The following is an 18,628-nucleotide window of genomic DNA, read 5'->3' on the forward strand; positions in this document are numbered from 1 at the left end:
TAAAATACTTGTTCCTAAGGAAGCGTAATGTCTGAATTGAAGGTGAACAAAATTTATTGAAAATCCGTAAGTATCTGTTAACTTGACCGTAGAGAAATATTCTTTTTATGCATACCACTTATGTACATATTTCTTATTGACTGGATAATCATCAAAACTATCAGATTGATCATTTTCAAAAGTAATATATATATTTGTTCAAAAATATAACGAGGAGACTGAATATGATCGCCTAAAAATAAGACTGAAGCTCATTTAGTGTTTTACAATGATTTGATTAGCATTATTTACAAATTACAAAATGCAAATTCTAATATATTGGGCAATGCTCGCGTCAGAGTAAATTTGATTTTATTTATATTTTATTTATCAACTAAAAGTGCATTGCAAATTAATCACGGTCAGTTACTTCACTATAGATATATCCACCTTCCAACCATTCTCTGGCTGGCACACAATTGAGTTAGCAAGTTCTGCGGAGCTGCAGAATTCCAGCTGATCGTAGAAACCACAGTTGGGAGCGTTGCAATGATAATTGTAGCAATAGGTTGAACAAGATGCCATAAGACCTGAAGCGCAGCCACTGCAATCATAGCGATCTATGAAGGAAAGAAGAGTTTACACTTGTGCCATTTCTTAAACGGATGCTGGAACTTACTTGCGACTGTGTTGCAGTTACCCTGATCGATGCAAGTATTATTAGGATTTGGTGGCATGAGGAGCATCTCATTAGTGTCTTCGATCCAAGAAGTGGCTTGTGGTGCCTTCAGAACCACTTTTGACGTGTTGCAGAAGTTGCCGCAAAGTGGCTGCCGCCTGTTGAAGCATTGCCAACGATCACTTTGGTTTTGACAGCGACAGATGCGTGGAGCAATCACAGTGCAGCATTTAGGGGATGTTTGCTGGGGCACTTCAGTTGTTTCGTCGGAGTAGTCATCATCTTCGTAGTCATCGTCACGTGTGGGTAGAACTAATGATGCATTTACCACCACCTCATGTTTATTATTCAACACCTTGGATGCCTCGCTTACTATCTGCTGGTGAATGTAAATAGGCTCTAGCTCAACTGGTTTTGGTGCTGAGCATTTTTGTCCCGTCCAAACTGTGTACTTAGGGCAGCGAGGAATTACGCAACGTCCATTGTGATACACTCCTCGGGCACAGTACACCAAGCGACAATTACCATTCGAAGGCACTGTTCCAGATGGACAACGCAGGATTGGTGCGGGCGGCGGAGTTGTCGTCTCTTGTTTTACTGTAGATGACGATTCGTCTATTGTTTCTGATGTAGTGGTCTCTTCTGTATCAACTGAAGTATTAGGTGAATCGGGATCATATGGAATTGTTGTTGATCGTAGAGTAGTAGTCCCATCTATATCTGGGCCAAACGTGGTCTGCGGCTGAGTTGTAGTATCAAGGGGAATGCTGGGTGTAACAGGTTCACTTGGAATAGGTTGAGATTCTATAGGAGCTGAAGGAGTTATCGGTTCGGTCGTTGAAAGCTGAGGTCCAGGAGTTGTTACAGTTTCATTCGGAGAAGGCTGAGGATAAGGGTTCGGTTGAGTAGGAGGAAATGGAGTTACAGGCTGATTCGGACAAGGTTGAGCTTGTCCTGGCTGACTTGGATCGGGTTGAATTGGTTGAGTAGGAGGAAAAGGAGTTACAGGTTGACTTGGACAAGGTTGAGCTTGCCCTGGCTGATTAGGATCGGGTTGAATAGGTTGTGTAGGAGGAAAGGGAGTCACAGGCTGATTTGGACATGGCTGCGGTTGCCCTGGCTGATAAGGATTGGGTTGCGTTGGAGGATAGGGAGTTACAGGCTGATTTGGGCATGGCTGACTTTGCCCTGGTGGATAAGGATTGGGTTGCGTAGGAGGATAAGGAGTTACGGGCTGATTAGGGCAGGGTTGAGGTTGCCCTGGGAGATAAGGATTGGGTTGAGTTGGAGGATAAGGAGTTACGGGCTGATTTGGGCAAGGTTGAGTTTGCCCTGGCGGATAAGGATTGGGTTGAGTAGGAGGATAAGGAGTTACAGGCTGATTAGGGCAGGGTATAGGTTGCCCTGGCTGATTAGGGACGGGTTGAATAGGTTGCGTAGGTGGAAAAGGAGTTACAGGTTGATTTGGGCAAGGTTGAGTTTGCCCTGGAGAATTGGGATCCACAGGAGGGTTTGGATATGGTAGCGGCTGTGTCGGATAACCAGGTTGATTAGGACAAGGTTGAGGTTGATTAAGTCCAGGCGATGGATAAGGTAGGTAAGGATATTGGCCTCCGCATGCTGGTGGAAAAACATTCACAACGACAGTTGAACCTATAACACGTGAAGAGAAACAAAACGATTATGAAACGAATTCCGATTTCAAGAATAAGCACTCACCGTTTCCACATGGCAGCGAATTGAGCCAGACACAAATTTCATTTTGTGGCACATACGGCGGATTACAGACAGTTCCGGACTGAACGCAGATTGAATTCTGAGGAGCTTGAGCATTGACAAGAGCGAGAGCCAATAAGACCCAAGAAAGCTGTAGGACTTGATAGACGCGCATGGCGATTAGAACTGAGCCGAATTCCCAAACAAAACTTGAGAGCAGCGTCTCCTACCTACTGCTTGATGTATAAATAGTACACATAAATAGTCGGTGTAATCAAGGCGTGCGAAAGGTTATCAGAGCGGGGCTTATGCTTTATGATTTTGTCACCGCGATTTCATATTTTGAGCCCAGTTCGCTCTCAGTTTAGCTAGTCGTCATCGGAGCGCGGTTGTGTGTCGAGCATCGCTTGGAATCGATCCGTGATTGTGACCAACTGACTGGCTTATCATGTCGATTTCATATTGCGCAATTTTGTTGTTAGCTTTCGCGATTTGCGGAAGCATTTCTACACCGGAAGTCGATCAAAACAACGCTGGGGTGGTAAACATCCTGAAACACAAAAGCTCGGTAAATATTAAAAATAAACTCTATTTATAGGCTTCCATATGTCCACCCGATCACTATCTGTACAATAATTTGTGCTACAGAAACAACAGATGCCCAGTGGGTAAGTCGCTTGTCTCTTCAGTTGAAGCTGGTCTGATTCAAATCATCTTATCTTAGGCTACTATCTCGGTTCGGATGGCATGTGCTATATAATCGAGCCAAAACCTTGCCCTGCTGACTCAACAACCACAACAACAACAACGACGGAGGCTCCATCAAACACTGAAGTGCCTATCACAACAGAAGAGCCCAACACAACTGAAGAATCGACCACAACCACAACAGAAGAACCCATTACAACGGAAGAACCCACCACGACAGAGGAAACCACGACCACCACGACAACAGAAGTAGCCACAACAAGCACAACTGAAGAACCCACCACATCTACCACAGAGGAACCTATCATCCCCACAACGACTGAAGAAACAATCATTGCCCCCGCTGAGCAGGTTCGCTGTCCACAAGGCTCCATTTTTATGAATGAGCAGTGCCGCAAGATTATCTGCACCCAGGGAGAATATTTTGAAGGCCGTTGCTTATCACCTGCCTGTCCAGTGGGAACTGTGTGGCGCAACAAGCAATGTTTGGAACCGGGCTATATTACAACAATACTGGAGATCGATAATGTGGTGAAAAATTCGCATGTATATCGCACTAACACTGAAAATATTCATCGTGTTGAGTATGAGACCGTTAAACCCTACGATCCAAGCAGTGACTTCAACTTCGATACAACCACAACATCGAGGCCAGTAGTACAAAAAACAACCACATCGTCACCACTACCGCCGCCGCCAGCGCCCTTGACTAAGGAGCCCTATCCAGGTGAGGTGCCGCCGGACGGTTGCTGTCTGGTGAAAAGTCCACGGTTCTGTCGACCATATCCGCCCACCTGGGTGTGCATCAATCATAGTAAAAAGATTTGTGATGCCAGAATCTGCACACGGCCTTTGATCTACCTAAAACCGCCACAGGTTGTCGAGCTCACAAATCCACCATTGTTGGTGATGCCTCCCACTCCACCATTGTCAGCATGCGCGACTCCCGACTGCCAGGAAAGTGGTGAGTTCTGAACCATATCCCATTGCAAGTTTAGCTCAGACATATGTATGTACTAATTCGATTACTTCGCAGACTTACTAAATTGCTCGGGCTGCGCGCTGGGAAAACGAGAGTCTTGCTCCACGGGATGCTATAATTATTACTGTCCCAATGGTAATTGCGCGCTTAAGAAGTCAGAAGAGTTTTGTGCATTATACCCAGGAGGCTTTGGTTGTAACCATCTTGATGGTTGCATTTGGGACTGGTGCACTGAGAAGTGTCATTGAAATGTACTTATATTTTCCCTTTTTTTAATGTAATACATTACTCAATTTAACAATAATGATAATTGCAACCAATTTCAGTTATAATCATTATCTCCGAAGTCAAAAACAGACATTCTTATAAGAAAAAAATTAATTTAACAAATTCAAATTCAAATTTACCCGGTACTGTCAACTGAGAGTTGCCAGACTGCTAAAGTTGCGCTGCTAATAGCAGTCTTTGTTTATGGGGTGCACTGTTCGCAGCTAAATAGCTTATGGGTAGCACTTGGAGCATCAGCTGGCGCATGATACAATAATACAAGGTAGTCTCGTCGTGTGCTTTTTTTCGATCGGTTTCTGTCCACTATCGTCAGTGCGCTCGTGCTTGTTGAAGCGAAAGGTTGTGCGCGGACGATTTTTTCCCTAAATGTTAACCCTTGTGCAAGACAAAAATGTCAGATTGCAATTATATTATATATATATATGAACTTTATGATAGAATTAAGAACCTGAACAAAAAAATTAGTAATCAAAAATAAAAACAACGATTACTGTCAACTTCTAAACTGTAAATAATTAAATTATAAAAACATTTCAACTCTTTTTAATATAGTGGAACAATTAAACCCTATGCGCCATTGAAGGGTTAATCACAAAGCTCTACTGTCGATTCTTTCGCACTCACTAGGCGCAGTCGTTTCACTCGCACTTATGCATGTGATAGATAGTGGACAGCTTTTCCGACGAGACTACCTTGTGTTATTGTATCATGAGCTGGCGCACACGGATACCCGTTTCAACGGTGCTTTTGCTCATTTCGGTTTCAGTCGTTAAACGAGAGAGCAAGCATCGACTTGCATGTTTGTTTGTGCCTCGCGCGCGCAATAGTGTTGTGTGGAATAAAAGTGTTAAAACACAAAAATTTGTTTGTGGCAAAAAAGTAAAGTGTATGTGAATGTGAGTGTACGAATGTGCAAATAAAAAAAAAGCGAAAACAAAGTAACGAGGAGCTACGTTCTCGCAGTCGGGGGCGGCAAACAGCAAAAGTTCAAATATCAAAACACAAACCGCAGTTGCTGCCGCAGCCACCGCCGCAGTTGCACTTTGTTGCCGCTAGTCGCAGTCGTCGCTTGTCGCGTTTGACGTTTGTCGGTTCTCCTCCTCGGTCGGCGGCGTATTTGTTGTTTTTCTTTCGGCAAACTCAACGGCGGAGCAGAACCAGAAAAGAAGGTGGAGCAGAGGCAGGCGTTGCGCGCGTCCGTCGGAGGTGCCAACAGCAAGAGGTAGATTTCTGTTTACATATTTTGTGTGTGCGTGTGTGTGTTGTGGCCCTATTAGCGTGTTTGCCATCATTCATATGCGACACGGCACAATGAAATATAAATAGTAATAAATAAATACAAACTATGAAATGACAGCAACAAGCGCAAAATGCAATAATATTTAATAATAAAGGGACGCGCTTTCTGTTGTTGTATAAGCATTGTTTATGCCGTCACAACACCAAATAAAAATAGCAATTGCGAAAATCTACAACAAAATTTGCTAAGCTGTATGGGACTGAATGCATGTGTGTGTGCACATTATGATGTTCAAATGCAGCAAATGAGTTCTCGACTAGCTTCCTGTCTCGCTCCCTCTCAATCGCTGGCTAGCTCCCTATATAGCACTGTTCGCGTCACACACATGGCGTGAGTGTTAATTGAAAAAAACTACAAACTTCCTGTTTTGAGGTAAGGGTTCGTTCTGACCCCCCTCTCCCCACTTGACTTGCACATATATGAATGGTCACACATATATACATGCATAAATACATACATACGTATAACTGTTGCCTTCGCCGCAGACAACATGAGCTTTATTGCGGCAGCCGAACTCAACCCATCTCCCTCTCACCCAAAGGGCTCTCTTTGAGTGAGAGTGGGTGTCACTGTGTTTGTGTCAGTGTAGTGGAGCCGCATAGAAGTTGTGTGCTTTCTGCTTTGCGCCTGTATTGCGATTTGCCAGAATGCGGGCGTTGAAGTTTTCAGTGCAACATTTTTTCTATGTTTTCTTCACATTTCACATTTCTCTTTCCTTCGTTTTTTGTATTTTGTGGTGTTGCTGCTCCAGCGGGAGCTTTTATATTGTATGTGTGCTATTATTAAAATGCCACACGCACACAAACACACATGTACATACAGAGACACAGACGCAGCAAAAAAAAGGAAACTATTCTCAATGTGTGCGTATGTGTGTGTGCCTACGAGGCGTTGGCGTTTGGCTAGAAAAAGAAGAAGAAGCAATGGAAGACGCAGCAACAGAAAGAGCAGGCGAATAAGAGAACGAGAGAGAGGACAAAAAGAGCGACGCGAAGTTAATAAATAAATCAAATAAAGCATAAAAATGTAAATCAAGGCAGCAAATGTTCGTGTTGTTGTTCTTGGGGAACGAGAATTTCCTCAATAAGAATCAGAATTTCAGTTTTGCGGCGCACAGCGAGACCGCGTTATCCGCTTTCCCGCCCCTCTCCCATCCCAGTCCACGCCATGAGCCCTGCACTTGTTAGACATAAACGCCGCCGCACATTTGCCATATGTGCCCCCAAAAGTCATTGTTGTTGCTCCTGCTGCTGCTGGGTTGCTGTTGGGATTGTAATAAAGCGTTTTACGGCTCTGTCTCTCACTTCCCACCTCGTCTGCCGCTCACTTGTTGTTTTTATGACAGTTAAGCTATTTTGCGTATGACATGTTTGACAGATGCCCGCGTCGTCGCCATGGCTGTCAACACCGTTGTTAAATGCAGCTTCGCCTCCTCTCTCTCTTTCTCTCTCTCTTACCCAACTACCGCCCACTGTCCTCTGTTTCTCTCCATCCCTTCTCCTCTTTACCCCTTTGCGCCATCGCCCAATGTTTGTTTGTGTTTGCTGTTTTAATTTCTGGGCCTATTAGATTCACACCAACACACTCACTCAAAGTTGCTTGCGCTCCATAACTAATACATACAGCTGAGCTCTTCTGGTGTGGGGTTTGAAAAGGGTTGGGGAAGGGACGGGAAGAATGGCGGCCTGTCCTTTGGCAGCTACTTTTACGCATGTTTTCGCACAGCGCCAAAGACGACGGCTTGACATAAATTGTGTCTGCCAAATGTGGCAAACTACAACAACAAAAACAATAACGCCAGCAACAAAACTGGGCCACGCCTACAAAAAAGAATGACAACAAAAATAAAACCATAAGAAAACAGCAGCCGCTTCGCTTGTCGCATGTAATTGCTTGCCACAATGTAAATGACAATAGCACTAGGTACAGTGGTTCATGCTGTTTGTGATTAGAATCTATTCAATTTCTGCTAATGAAAATTTCGAATACAGTTTAAGCTGAAATCGGTAAATTTAAAGACGTTTTTGTATTTATTTATTTTTTATTTTAATTTAATTTTCTAAATGTCGAAATGCACCAAAACATTTCTAGTATATGGATTTAGAATTGAATAATTTTGTTGCCCAATTTTATTTGTTAATAATAATTAATTTAACTCGAAATTTTAAATACTATACTTTGCGAAATTTTCATTTTTAACATTTTCCATTTTAAGTCGATTATTTTGTTAACATTCTTTGTTTGCAATATTAAAGAAACTTATTTTTCACTAATTGATTGATTGGTTTTTCCAACTTAGCACATTATTTTTCGAAAACTCAATGAGTTTTTTATTATCTTAGAATTAATAGTTCTCTCTGCCTAATTTATTAGAATTGTAATTGCATATACATAGTAGTTAAGTTCTACTGTAATTAATCTTAATAATTGGCAATGGTTTTTATAGCTCCCCCCACTGTGCCGAAACAAGTTGGCGGTCTGTAACTAAAAACCGCAAAGCTTGGCTGCCCGCTGTCCGCAGTTCGTTGTCGTCGCCTTCGCAGCTGTGGCTCTCACGCCAATTCTGCGCTCTCACTCTCTCTTTCTCGCTCTCTCTCTCGCTTCGTTTCGCTCTCGCACTGTTTTGGCTATGAAAGCTGTTGCTTCCGCTCTCCGTGGTCTGCGTGTAAAAGTAGCTGTTTGTTGTTGTTCTTGTTACACTGTACGTGGGCGGCAACAGCGCGTCGTCGTCGCTGTCGCCTAAGCAGAGAAACCTCAGGCCAAGTTTCAAGCTTGAAATGCTTTGACGATGACGTCGTCGTCCACATCGTCAGCGTCGCCTTCGTCAGCGACGCCGTCAATCAAATTCTGCGTTTTCAGCGTTTCGCTGCCAGTCGCATTTGGTTGCATGTGCTTTGGTTTTGGTTTTGGTTTTAGCTTTGCATTTGGATTTGGCTTTGCCTTAAGCTCGGGCTTTGCGAATTGTGTCGCTTGTGTGCGGCATTTATTTATTTTTATTTGTTGCGACCAAGCGACCACGCCCACTCCGACAGAGCACTCACCGCCCCATTCACGCACTCGCATTCACAATGCAAATTGATAGCACAAACAGACAGACAGACAGACAAACAAACATGCAAACATTTTGTGGTATTTACGTATCGAATATCGCTTGGATTTGCTTTAACGTTTATTTACTTGTTTCTTATTTTATTATTTTCTACATCTGGCTCTCTCTCTCTCTCTCCTTCTCTGTCTCTGTCTCTATGTCGGTCCAAGGCATTTAATATTCATTTATTCAGCGCAGCTTATTTATTTATGTTTGTGTTGCTGTTGTTGTTGCTGGTGGGCATTAGTGTGTGTTTGTTGTGTGGCCAAAACCCGAAATCGTCAAATCGCATGTGAGCCATGGCCATGATTTTGAATTTTGATTTCGTATTTGAATTTAAGTAGCAAACACAGCACAACACACACCAAAAAGCACTCGTAAAATGTACTTGCCACCTATTCTGATACCCTTATAAAGCATCGAACAGCATTTTTTATGAAGCCTCTCCAGTGGAGTGCAGTCTTCTAGAGAAGGTATCAATTGTTGTATCAGAATAGTCCAACGGCAATTTGGCATCCGTCTTCATATTAAGTTTCTAAATTGGAATTATTTATGTAGGTGTTATAATCATACGGAAATTATTGTAGAATTCCATTAGAGGGAAATACTCATTGTGGCTTTTAGTTAATTACCTCATAATATAAATTGTGCTTCATTTTGGTTTGTCAGTTATTCAGTTACTAACTGTTTAGACTATTAATTAAGTTGCTTTATTGTAGTATAAACAAAAAATTCACTTTCTTCTCTTTGTGTCTACTTCACACATTCTTAAGCGGTTTAACTTGTTTTTTACTAATGAGAAACTGTAAAGAATAGCTTACAAATCTGCTAGAAGCTACTAGTGATTAGCATAACTAAAGAAATTCTTATCTTTAGTTTAGAAAAACTAAAGATTAATATCGTTTAAACATATTTTTCGTCTTTATCATAAATTACAAAAGTAACAAAAGCTTATTAAAAGTGGCTTTGCTGTTAAAAGTAAATTCATTACATAGTAGATCTAGAAGTGTACTTTAAACTGTCGTTTCAGGTTTTTTTTATTTTATTTTCTCATTAATTGAGACTTTGTTGGCCATAAAACGAAGTGTTTAGAACTACAAGAGCAACAACAACGACAGTTGTAGCAACTTCAACTGGTTTATCAGTTTATTTAAAATTTAAATAGTCGAAATAACGACTCTGAACTGTGCTTATTATGGACTTTTAAATATTTAGAGAGGCTGTGGCACAAACGACTCCAATGGGACAAATAAAAGATACGCGGTACGCAGAACGCTATTAAAATGTGTGCAACACTGTCTCTCTCTCTCTCACTCTTTGTTTTTGCCTCTCACTCTCACTTTGGACTATTGAAAAGTTTTCGAACTCATAAATTCTTTTGTTTGCCTGTTACGCTCTTGTTTTGCTTTGATTTTCATTTGCGGTCCGCAGCAGCAACATCAACAACAAAAGCAAAGAGAGTAAAACGAAATCAAGAAGGCAAAAAAAAAGTGAAAATTCAGTGGGAAAATTGTCGTTTGTTGCGTTGTCTGCAACGTTGCGATTACAGCAGCGGTAGCAGCAGCAGCAGCCTGAAAACTAATTAGTTGCAGTTGCATTCAAGCTGAATTTTACATTTAACTGCAGTCTGCAGATTGAGACGCTAGATTGAGTAAGACTTTCTCCCCGTCTCACTCTCACTCTAATGCACTCTCTCTCTCTCTCTCTCTCTCTGTCTATTTGTTGGGCTACAAGATTGTGCAACACATTCAGTTAACTGTTACACACAGTCACTGACTGACTTAATTCCCTACATTTTCCACGCTGCTTTTTGTGCTTCACTCTCTTGTGTCTGTATCTTTGACTTTGTATCTGTATCTTTGAATATGTATCTTGGTATCTGGCGTTTTGTATAGATTACTTTTTCATTTTCCCAGCATGTCCACTTTATTGTAGTTGATGTTGATGTAGATGTTGACATTGCATTCAGTTGACAATTTGTTTGTTTCATTTTGGGTGGAAGAAGCCAACTATTAAAGCGATTGCAAACTGAACTTACCAACAGGTTGCAAGCCCAGACAGCGCCCAATTCAGGCGTGCTGATAAGCCGATTGATTGAGCTGATTGATTTGATGATATAACTGTGACACACACGACAATAAAACATCACTTGTACAATCAATTTACCTGTGATGGACTCACAATGACAGACTAAGCGTTGCCATATAAATGATGCGAAGTTTATCTCTTATTTTGGGGAAACAGAAGTTGCTAGAGAAGGTATTTAAAGATAATTATTATTCAAATTGCAATTTAAACTAAATTTGAGGTAATTGCTACCCTGTAAATGCTTTGGCAGTGAAGTATACTAATGCTATTTGGGTTAAGGCGGTTCAGTAAAATCTGATAACGACGTAATCCAATTTTTAAGTACACTTGAATAATCAAGGCGCCAGAGATTAGTAATCCCTAGGCAATCACACAGATAGCATCTGTTAGGTTATACAATGCAATTTAAATATATTTTTAGCTTACCTGCGTGATTTTGATATCAATGCATTCAACTGAAATTGCTATTGAAACAATTACGCACAACAAATAGGCCAGCGGCTAATTAGTTACCTTTGGTTTACCTTTATGAGGCGCACCTGTTTTAATAATAAACCATATGTGCTTTATTAATTAAACACTAACTTGCACTCGAACAGCTGGAGGCCTTAGCTAGCAACAACAATAACAACAACTTATTGCGTAATCATTAACATCAAGAAATAGAAATAATAAAACATCAAAAAAAAAAATACGATTATATTTTTAGTTTATGACTTAAGCTGTGAATAATGAGCTGTTGATGTGCCGTAAATATCTTAAGTAATAGCTAAACTATTGATAAATATGTCGACAGTTCAATTTCTGGGGCAAGTTTGCGTCACTGTGCAACAGTTTAGCCTTCGTCGTGTTGCTGTTTATGTTGTTGCGCTTGGCTGCTCGTCAAATTTGCGCGCGCGCGCGTTCGCCCAAAAGAAAAACACATTTTTGATAAATTTCCATACGAAAAGCAAGCAGAAAAATGACAATGCTGAGATGTTTTTCTTTATTTGGCGCTTGCGTTTGGGGTTGGGGGCTTAAGCTGAAAGAGTGTACTACATAACATACAAATATATGTACATCTATATAGTACTTGTATATATTTTGTACATACTATAGATATATAGTATATATAAATGCAAATCAAGTAATTTGTCTCGCCGTAGAGATTCAGTCAGTGCCACATCCAACGCAGATGGGGCAGCCACTTCCGGTGTCAATTTTTTCCCTCGTTGTTTTCAGATTTTCTTCTTTTTCTTTTCTTTTCTTGAGATTTTGTTCATCGTTTTTGGTTTTGGCGCGTTGCGTCTTTGTAAGTTGCAAGTCTGTTGTGGGGATGATTTTAAAAATAAATTATAGAAAAAACTGAGAAAAAATGTAAGAATACAGCAAAAACTCAGCTGCGTTGACACAACTTTAACATACCCCTCATTAAAGTTGCAGTCATTAGATGAGCTAATCAGAATTTAAAGAACAAATATTGTGTAGATATTAAAGTTCTATACTAATTTTGGTACTATCTTAAAGTTTTACCTTAATAAAACTTTTCATAACAAAAGGATTATCAACTTTGACTGTCTTGTTAGGCCCCAATCATTAAAAATATAGTCGATTAAAAAATACTGATTTGAGATTGAGCAATGCAAAATTCCAGAGGCTTAAATTCGAACTACTATCAGCAGAAATACTGATTTATTCTTATTGAAGTAAAGTAAATATGAATCTAAATAAAATCTAATAAAAATGCTGATATATTACATAATACGAACACATGCTAGTTTCCGCTCCTCAAAGAGTCGCATTTGCAATATACCCTCTTATTACAGGGTATACCGGTACATATATATTTAATTGCTAAAAAAAAGGGAGTGCGGGTCTTGGAGATGATCATGAGGATGGTGATGAGCCGACGACGCCTCGTCGCTCGCTATTTTATGCAGGTGGAAGCTGTCGCTGTCGCTGTCGTTGACGTTGGCGGTCGCGCTCGTTGCGAAAGAGTTTCATCTTTGGCCTCGTCATGTCTGGGCATGCTCCTCCTCGATTCTCAGCGCTGTGCTGTGCTGGTCTGCTCTGCTCACTGTTCATTTCAAAGCCATTAACAAACGGCAAGAAGCAGCAAAGCAGCAAGAGCGATGGCATTATTATTTTTTTCAACTATATAAAAATAGCTAAAATATGCTTAATTTAGTTGCGAGTTGTTGTTGTTGTTGTCGTCGTTGTCGGCGCTGTGTGTATCCCACATAATTATTTTTGTTAAGTAAATGCGACTGACTGAATGCCTAACTGCCTGACTGACTGAGTGACTGACTGCCGCGTGGTCGTCACAGAAGATAATATAAAGAAACTATAGACAAAATAGCAACCATTTCGGACGCCCACCATGACGCCAAGACACCGTAGCCGACGCTGCCGACGCCGCCACCGACGCAGTCAAGACGATGAAGAGCGGAACTGAAGACCACTTACAAATGCGCCAAAGAATTATTGCTATTGCTGTAGTTTTATTTAATAAAGTGAATTTATGTTTCAGTACAATGTGCTCTTGTCTACACTGTGAGAAATTCCCACCCATAGTATAGCCCAAAATCTTTTCATTCTGTTGCTGAAGGCGCCTTCCGTTGAGGTCTACAAAACCACGCTGAGAAAAGTAAATTAGTTCAGTTTTATATGCATGGCTGTTCTTTTCTCTATCTTTTTTTTCTCTTTGGGCGTCGCTTGATGATGAGGCCACAACTTGGTCAACTTTTATGGCATTGCAACAATAGAATTTCCAGGCTGGCCTAAGCCAAGGGTGAGAAAATGGCTGAGGGAGTAAGTCATTAAGTAGCCATAGAAGCGGATTAAATGCTATGAATGCTACTGCATAATTATTTAAATAATGTAATCAAATAATAAAAGCATACTCAAGATGATGGTTCATGGCATACTAAACAGTAACTCTGAGAAAATGAGATTATTTCGGATTGCATATTCCCATCTTAGTAAATAAGATTATTTAGGATATAGAGTATATTCACTCTTCTTCGACATTTTGCACATCGTAATACAAATAGACATTTATTTTAAAGAGTAATTTGTATTGCTTAAGATTTCCTGTGTTAATGAACTTTTATTTTGTTGAAGAACATTTTTCGTTAAATATTCTATATTTATTTCTATTAGTTCTGTTCAATCTCAAGGCCTTTCGCAATGTTTTCATTTTTGTACAAGCAACTATAGGGGCTATAGAAAAAACATAAAACAACAATTTAAAATCGCCTAGGAAAAACAATTTTGAACTGAAGATTGAACAGACATGGCCACAACACACAGATCACTTGTCTTTAGAGCCAAAAAGAAAACAATGGCCACAACTTAAAGACACAGTGAAGACCCTTTGCGCCCACAAATAGTCAAAGTTGAAGTTGAGAGACGTACGATGGACAAATAGACAGCTGGACAGACGGAACTGAATGGGAAGATATGAGTGACAGTGGTGTCGTAAAGTTAACGTACAGCTCGTAACATAACTCAACGTTCATTTGACGATCCTCGGACCAACGCAGACGGAGAGATCGTTGAGAGAAAAAGTAAATACCAAAGCGTGCTATCAAGATGAAACCGATTTCAAGGGAATTTCGTTTAGTGCACCCAAGCAACTCGACGGGGCAAAATAAATAAGACACAAGAAAACGTTAAACAGAAAGCAGAAAAAAAGACGAAGCTGAAAACAAGTTCAAAAACAATTTTAACTGTTGTGTGAAATAAGGTATAAAAGTCGTAAGAATCAATGTTTGAGATTTGTTGTTTGGAATGGCCTGGGCCCAAGGCGTTTATTAGAATTTCGTCTCGAGTCTTATCAATATTTGTGCAGGCGCAATAAAAAAACACACAGTCTATTGTGTTAGGTCATTTCAAGATGGCTTCAATGCTGATGATGATAATATGCTCTTGGGGATGTGGAGAGCCAGAGCACACAATGCATAAATGATGCGAGGGGGAATTGAGAAGTGAATAAGACTGTTGACAGGAAAGTCCATTATGATAGGTCAAGCTATAATTTGTTTAGATCTGCGATGCGTAAACTAACGAGTAACAATGGTCCGAAGATATTGTGTCCACTTGATTGTTGAGTGAGAAATAAATTAAATAAAACTAGGGGAGTGTCTCAACAGTTGAGATGGGGGAATAACACAATAATGGTACCAGGAAGGGACTAAAGCAAAAGCAAATAATATAGATAGTAAAGGAGATGTAAAACCCAATTCAAATTAATTTTATTTCTGAATAATATAAATACTTTTTTTGATTTGAATTACCTTGTAATGCCGTGAATAATATAAAAAGATATTAAGCTTTATATAAACGTACCTAAGTAATAATATTCTGATTCTCTGATGTGCAACCTGTAGCGAAATGATGTGCCACAAAAAACCCGATTCAAAAAGTAATCCTCGGACGCTTTTTGCGAGATTGCTTTGTCATAATCATAAAATCGTAGCAACATTTATATATTTTTACGATCTTTCAATTTGCTGGCGTTGATATTTTGATGGATTCCATTCCGAAATGGGTTCTACGAGTACGATACTCGGTACTTCACTTTATTATAGCGAGCAATATGATTTTTATTCGAGCATCGATTTTTGTACTGACATCAAGTGGAGTTTGCTGCTGCGGATGTCCTGTGCTGTCCTGTCCTGTCCTGTCCTCAGTGCCATAAATGTTGGCTGGACATGATTGGCACGTGATGCACAGCAGATGTCCCCAATCCTAGATGCACTCACTCATGCACATATGTACACACAGATATATGCATCTATATATTTTATGTACGAATTTATCGAAAATATTATACATTTTGGGGGCTGTTGGCTGCAAAATTTATGGACGCTTGCTGCTGTCCGAAAGCGTTAAAAAAACGAGAGAAGAGAGAAACAACAAGGGGGGGGGAAAATGTTGTAGAAAATCACATTGAAAAAATGTGTAATAAAATAGAAATAATATTTATAGCTGAGACGTCGAAGGGTCTAAAAATACCACACACACACGCCCATGTGTCCGTGTCCGTGTGTGTGTGTGTTTGCGTTTGTGTATATAGTAACTAATGCGGCACGAGCTGGCGAAGCAACAGCGTCAACATCAACGTCAACGTCAACGGGTTCCCAGTTTTTTCGCAGTCGTCGTTGTCTGTTGGTGTCTGTTGGCCATGTGCGCGTTTTCCCATTCATGAAGCGCCGCGACCTGCCTCGCCAAGCGCGTGAGTGAGCGAGCCTCAGACAAATGGCAAATGACCCCAACTCCATCCCGTTCCCACTCCACATCGCACATCTCCATCGCCAACCCAGATCCACTTGGCAGCGAATCGTTGGAGCATTTTGATTTAAATCGATCGATTTTGTGGCTGAGCTCATTTGGCGTAAAATAAACTTGCTACGAGTCAATAATCCCTTTGCTGCTACCTCCGCAGCCCCCAACTTGGGCCAAAAAAACCACTGCGTGGAGTGTTGGCATTGTTTGTGGTATTTTGAAATATATACATATGGTACACAAGTATGTTGTGTGTGCCTGTGTGTGTGGAGGAGTGTGGGAGCTTGTTGCACTAATTTCCCAATTTTACTAAATGATCTTTTCTTTCATTTTCACTTCGCACTTGTTAACAAATTGTATCATGTAAACAGAAATTGCCTCAGACGGAATATAAACAGTTGGGTAAAACAGAGCAAAACTCCGCCACTCTCGCTTCCTCTCTTTCTCTCTTTATCACACAAGTTTTCTCTCTGTCTCTCTCTTGGTGTTTTTATCTCGGTCTACGCCCCTGCATCACCCACTTATTGATTGCATGCGCCTGCTGCCATTTCATAAAATCTGCGTGGGCTATTCTCAGTTATCTGTCTGCCCGTCTGTCAGTCTATCTGTCTGCTTTTTCCGAGTTGGCAGTTGCGCACTTTTCTTCTGTCTCTTTCATTTTTCTGCTGCTTTTTCTGTTTCTGTTCCTGTTCCTTTTTGTTTTTTTTTTTTTGTTCTGCAACTAACTGAACGTGACTTTTAAGTCAAACTCAACTCAAACGTTCATTTATTCATTCATTCAATCCAATCCATCAGTCAATCAGTTTTCCAACGCTTTTTTCCGTTATCGAAGCAAAACCGGAAGTTGTAATTAATGTGCGCCTCGGGGGCGTTTACTGCTGTCAAGTCCTTTGTTCCTCTGAGTCCTGCCCTATCTACTACATACATATGTGTGAGTGTATGTGTGTTTAGGTGTTCACGTGTGTATGAGTGTGTGTTCGCCTCTGTTTTGTATTTATAGCCATGGCAGCGCTTTTGTGATGCAAAATGAGAGGCATTGGAAATACCTGAACAAGGTGCGCACTGATAATGGATCAATAGGGTAAACTTGACTGCCTACGGTCGTGTCATTACATAAAGTACTTGCTTCGAGATGCTTTCTTTTGATCTGATTCGCATGTGAAGTGGTCTGAAAAGCAGACTTTGTTTATGAGTCAGCCTTAAGGGATTTACTTCACGTAAGACACTAAGTATATGGAACATTTCAAATTGCAAATGCAACATTAATAAAGTTGTATTTCTCTCTCTCTCTCTCTCTCTCTCTCTCTGATTAAAAGTTTAATATATTTACCTATTACAAGCTTATGTATTTAAAAGAGAATTGTAATTTTGTATGCAGTTCGATTACCAAACGTCTAAACTTCTTAAAAGCGGTTAATATGCTTCAATAAAATTACACTCTAATCCAGACTATTTATTTGTCTACTGCAAACTGTAAGTAAACCAATAAATTCAATTAAATTTTTGTACATTTTAAAACGCCTCTTGTCGTCCAAAATACACAATAAATACTTAACAAGTTACAAAAGCTTTTCAAGTGAAATTGACTTGAAACAAAATTACAAAAATAAGAAAAAGCAACAAAGACAAGACCAAAAAGTTCAAAATAATTCCATGTAATTCTCTTTAAATACGATTTGGCTGGCTTAATAATATTTAAATGATAAAATAAATCTGCAATATTTACTTTTCGCAGTTTAATCAATTCCTTCGTTTGTTTTTCGTTGGCTGCACATTTTCCTGCAATTTTCACTTTTCACATTTTCATCACATTATTGCCACCTCAAGTAAATTGTCTTCACAGACCTCCACGGTGGTATTTCAACATTACCGCGCTGTGTTTACGCCTTGTCTTGTCTCCATGGTTACCTTGTTGCACCGACATAATCTGTGGCACCACCAACCAACCCCAGGCTTATGCATTTTACTCGCTTCTTTTGCCATGAGCGTGATTGTGCACTTTAGCGAGCTGGTTTAAAATAGAAATCATCATAAATTTGACAAGCTTATTTCTTTTGCCAATATCCTAAAATTAAAGTGAGCTTATTTCTTGTCAATATTTGATAATAAATTCAATAAATATTTTTGTCCGTATAATTGCTTTGAAAATGCCTTTAACACATAACTTTGACAATTTGATTGCTCTAAAAGGTCACAAACATTAGGACAAGTGTTCTCTCTAAGTTGTGGCAGCATTTTCAGCTTTCTTCGACTTTTCTTCCATGTGTTCGTTTTTGTCGTCTGCAAAACTTTTTGCAAAATATTTGTAAACTTGCGTATATTGGAATCTGTGAGTTCCTCTGCACGAAAAGTTCCAAGTTATGCCAAAGTTGACTCCACTTTGCGATTATGCGAGTTCTATTCAGTATTTTTGTCTGGCTCAGCTCTAATCTGCTCGCCAGCAAGAGGAGAGGAGAGGAGGATGTGGGAGAGATGTGAGTGAGATGCATGAATGGGGCAACTTGGCAACCTCAACGTCATGGGTCCCCAGAC

General features: G+C 40.2%; 3 protein-coding genes across 6 annotated transcripts in view; 2 read left to right on the plus strand and 1 right to left on the minus strand.

Moving 5' to 3' along the window:
* Positions 1–405: 405 nt before the first annotated feature.
* Positions 406–2,549, minus strand: LOC132784472 (uncharacterized). Its single transcript, XM_060790110.1, has 3 exons — positions 2,378–2,549; positions 659–2,311; positions 406–599 (listed from the first exon to the last, which is right to left on the minus strand). The coding sequence occupies exons 1-3, from the start codon at positions 2,547–2,549 to the stop codon at positions 406–408; spliced, it is 2,019 nt and encodes a 672-aa protein (XP_060646093.1).
* Positions 2,550–2,558: 9 nt separating this feature from the next.
* LOC132784473 (integumentary mucin C.1) lies at positions 2,559–4,378 on the plus strand. Of its 3 annotated transcripts, XM_060790113.1 has the most exons (5): positions 2,559–2,915; positions 2,973–3,042; positions 3,099–3,896; positions 3,959–4,046; positions 4,119–4,248. In XM_060790113.1, coding segments are annotated over exons 1-5 (1,050 nt in total). In that variant the 5' UTR covers positions 2,559–2,822; the 3' UTR covers positions 4,120–4,248. The 3 variants fall into 3 exon arrangements, with proteins under 3 accessions (XP_060646096.1, XP_060646094.1, XP_060646095.1); XM_060790111.1 differs by having other exon boundaries at positions 3,099–4,046; positions 4,119–4,378; XM_060790112.1 differs by having other exon boundaries at positions 2,559–2,912; positions 3,099–4,046; positions 4,119–4,378.
* Positions 4,379–5,125: 747 nt separating this feature from the next.
* Positions 5,126–18,628, plus strand: part of LOC132784471 (uncharacterized) — a 33,662-nt gene continuing 20,159 nt past the window's right edge. For both annotated transcript variants that reach the window (XR_009632255.1, XM_060790109.1), the window contains exon 1: positions 5,126–5,574. The gene's annotated coding sequence lies outside the window, so the exon portion shown is untranslated. The remainder of the gene's footprint in view (positions 5,575–18,628) is intronic.

This window comes from Drosophila nasuta, chromosome 2R (genome assembly GCF_023558535.2).
Source record: "Drosophila nasuta strain 15112-1781.00 chromosome 2R, ASM2355853v1, whole genome shotgun sequence".
Lineage (NCBI taxonomy): Eukaryota > Metazoa > Arthropoda > Insecta > Diptera > Drosophilidae > Drosophila > Drosophila nasuta.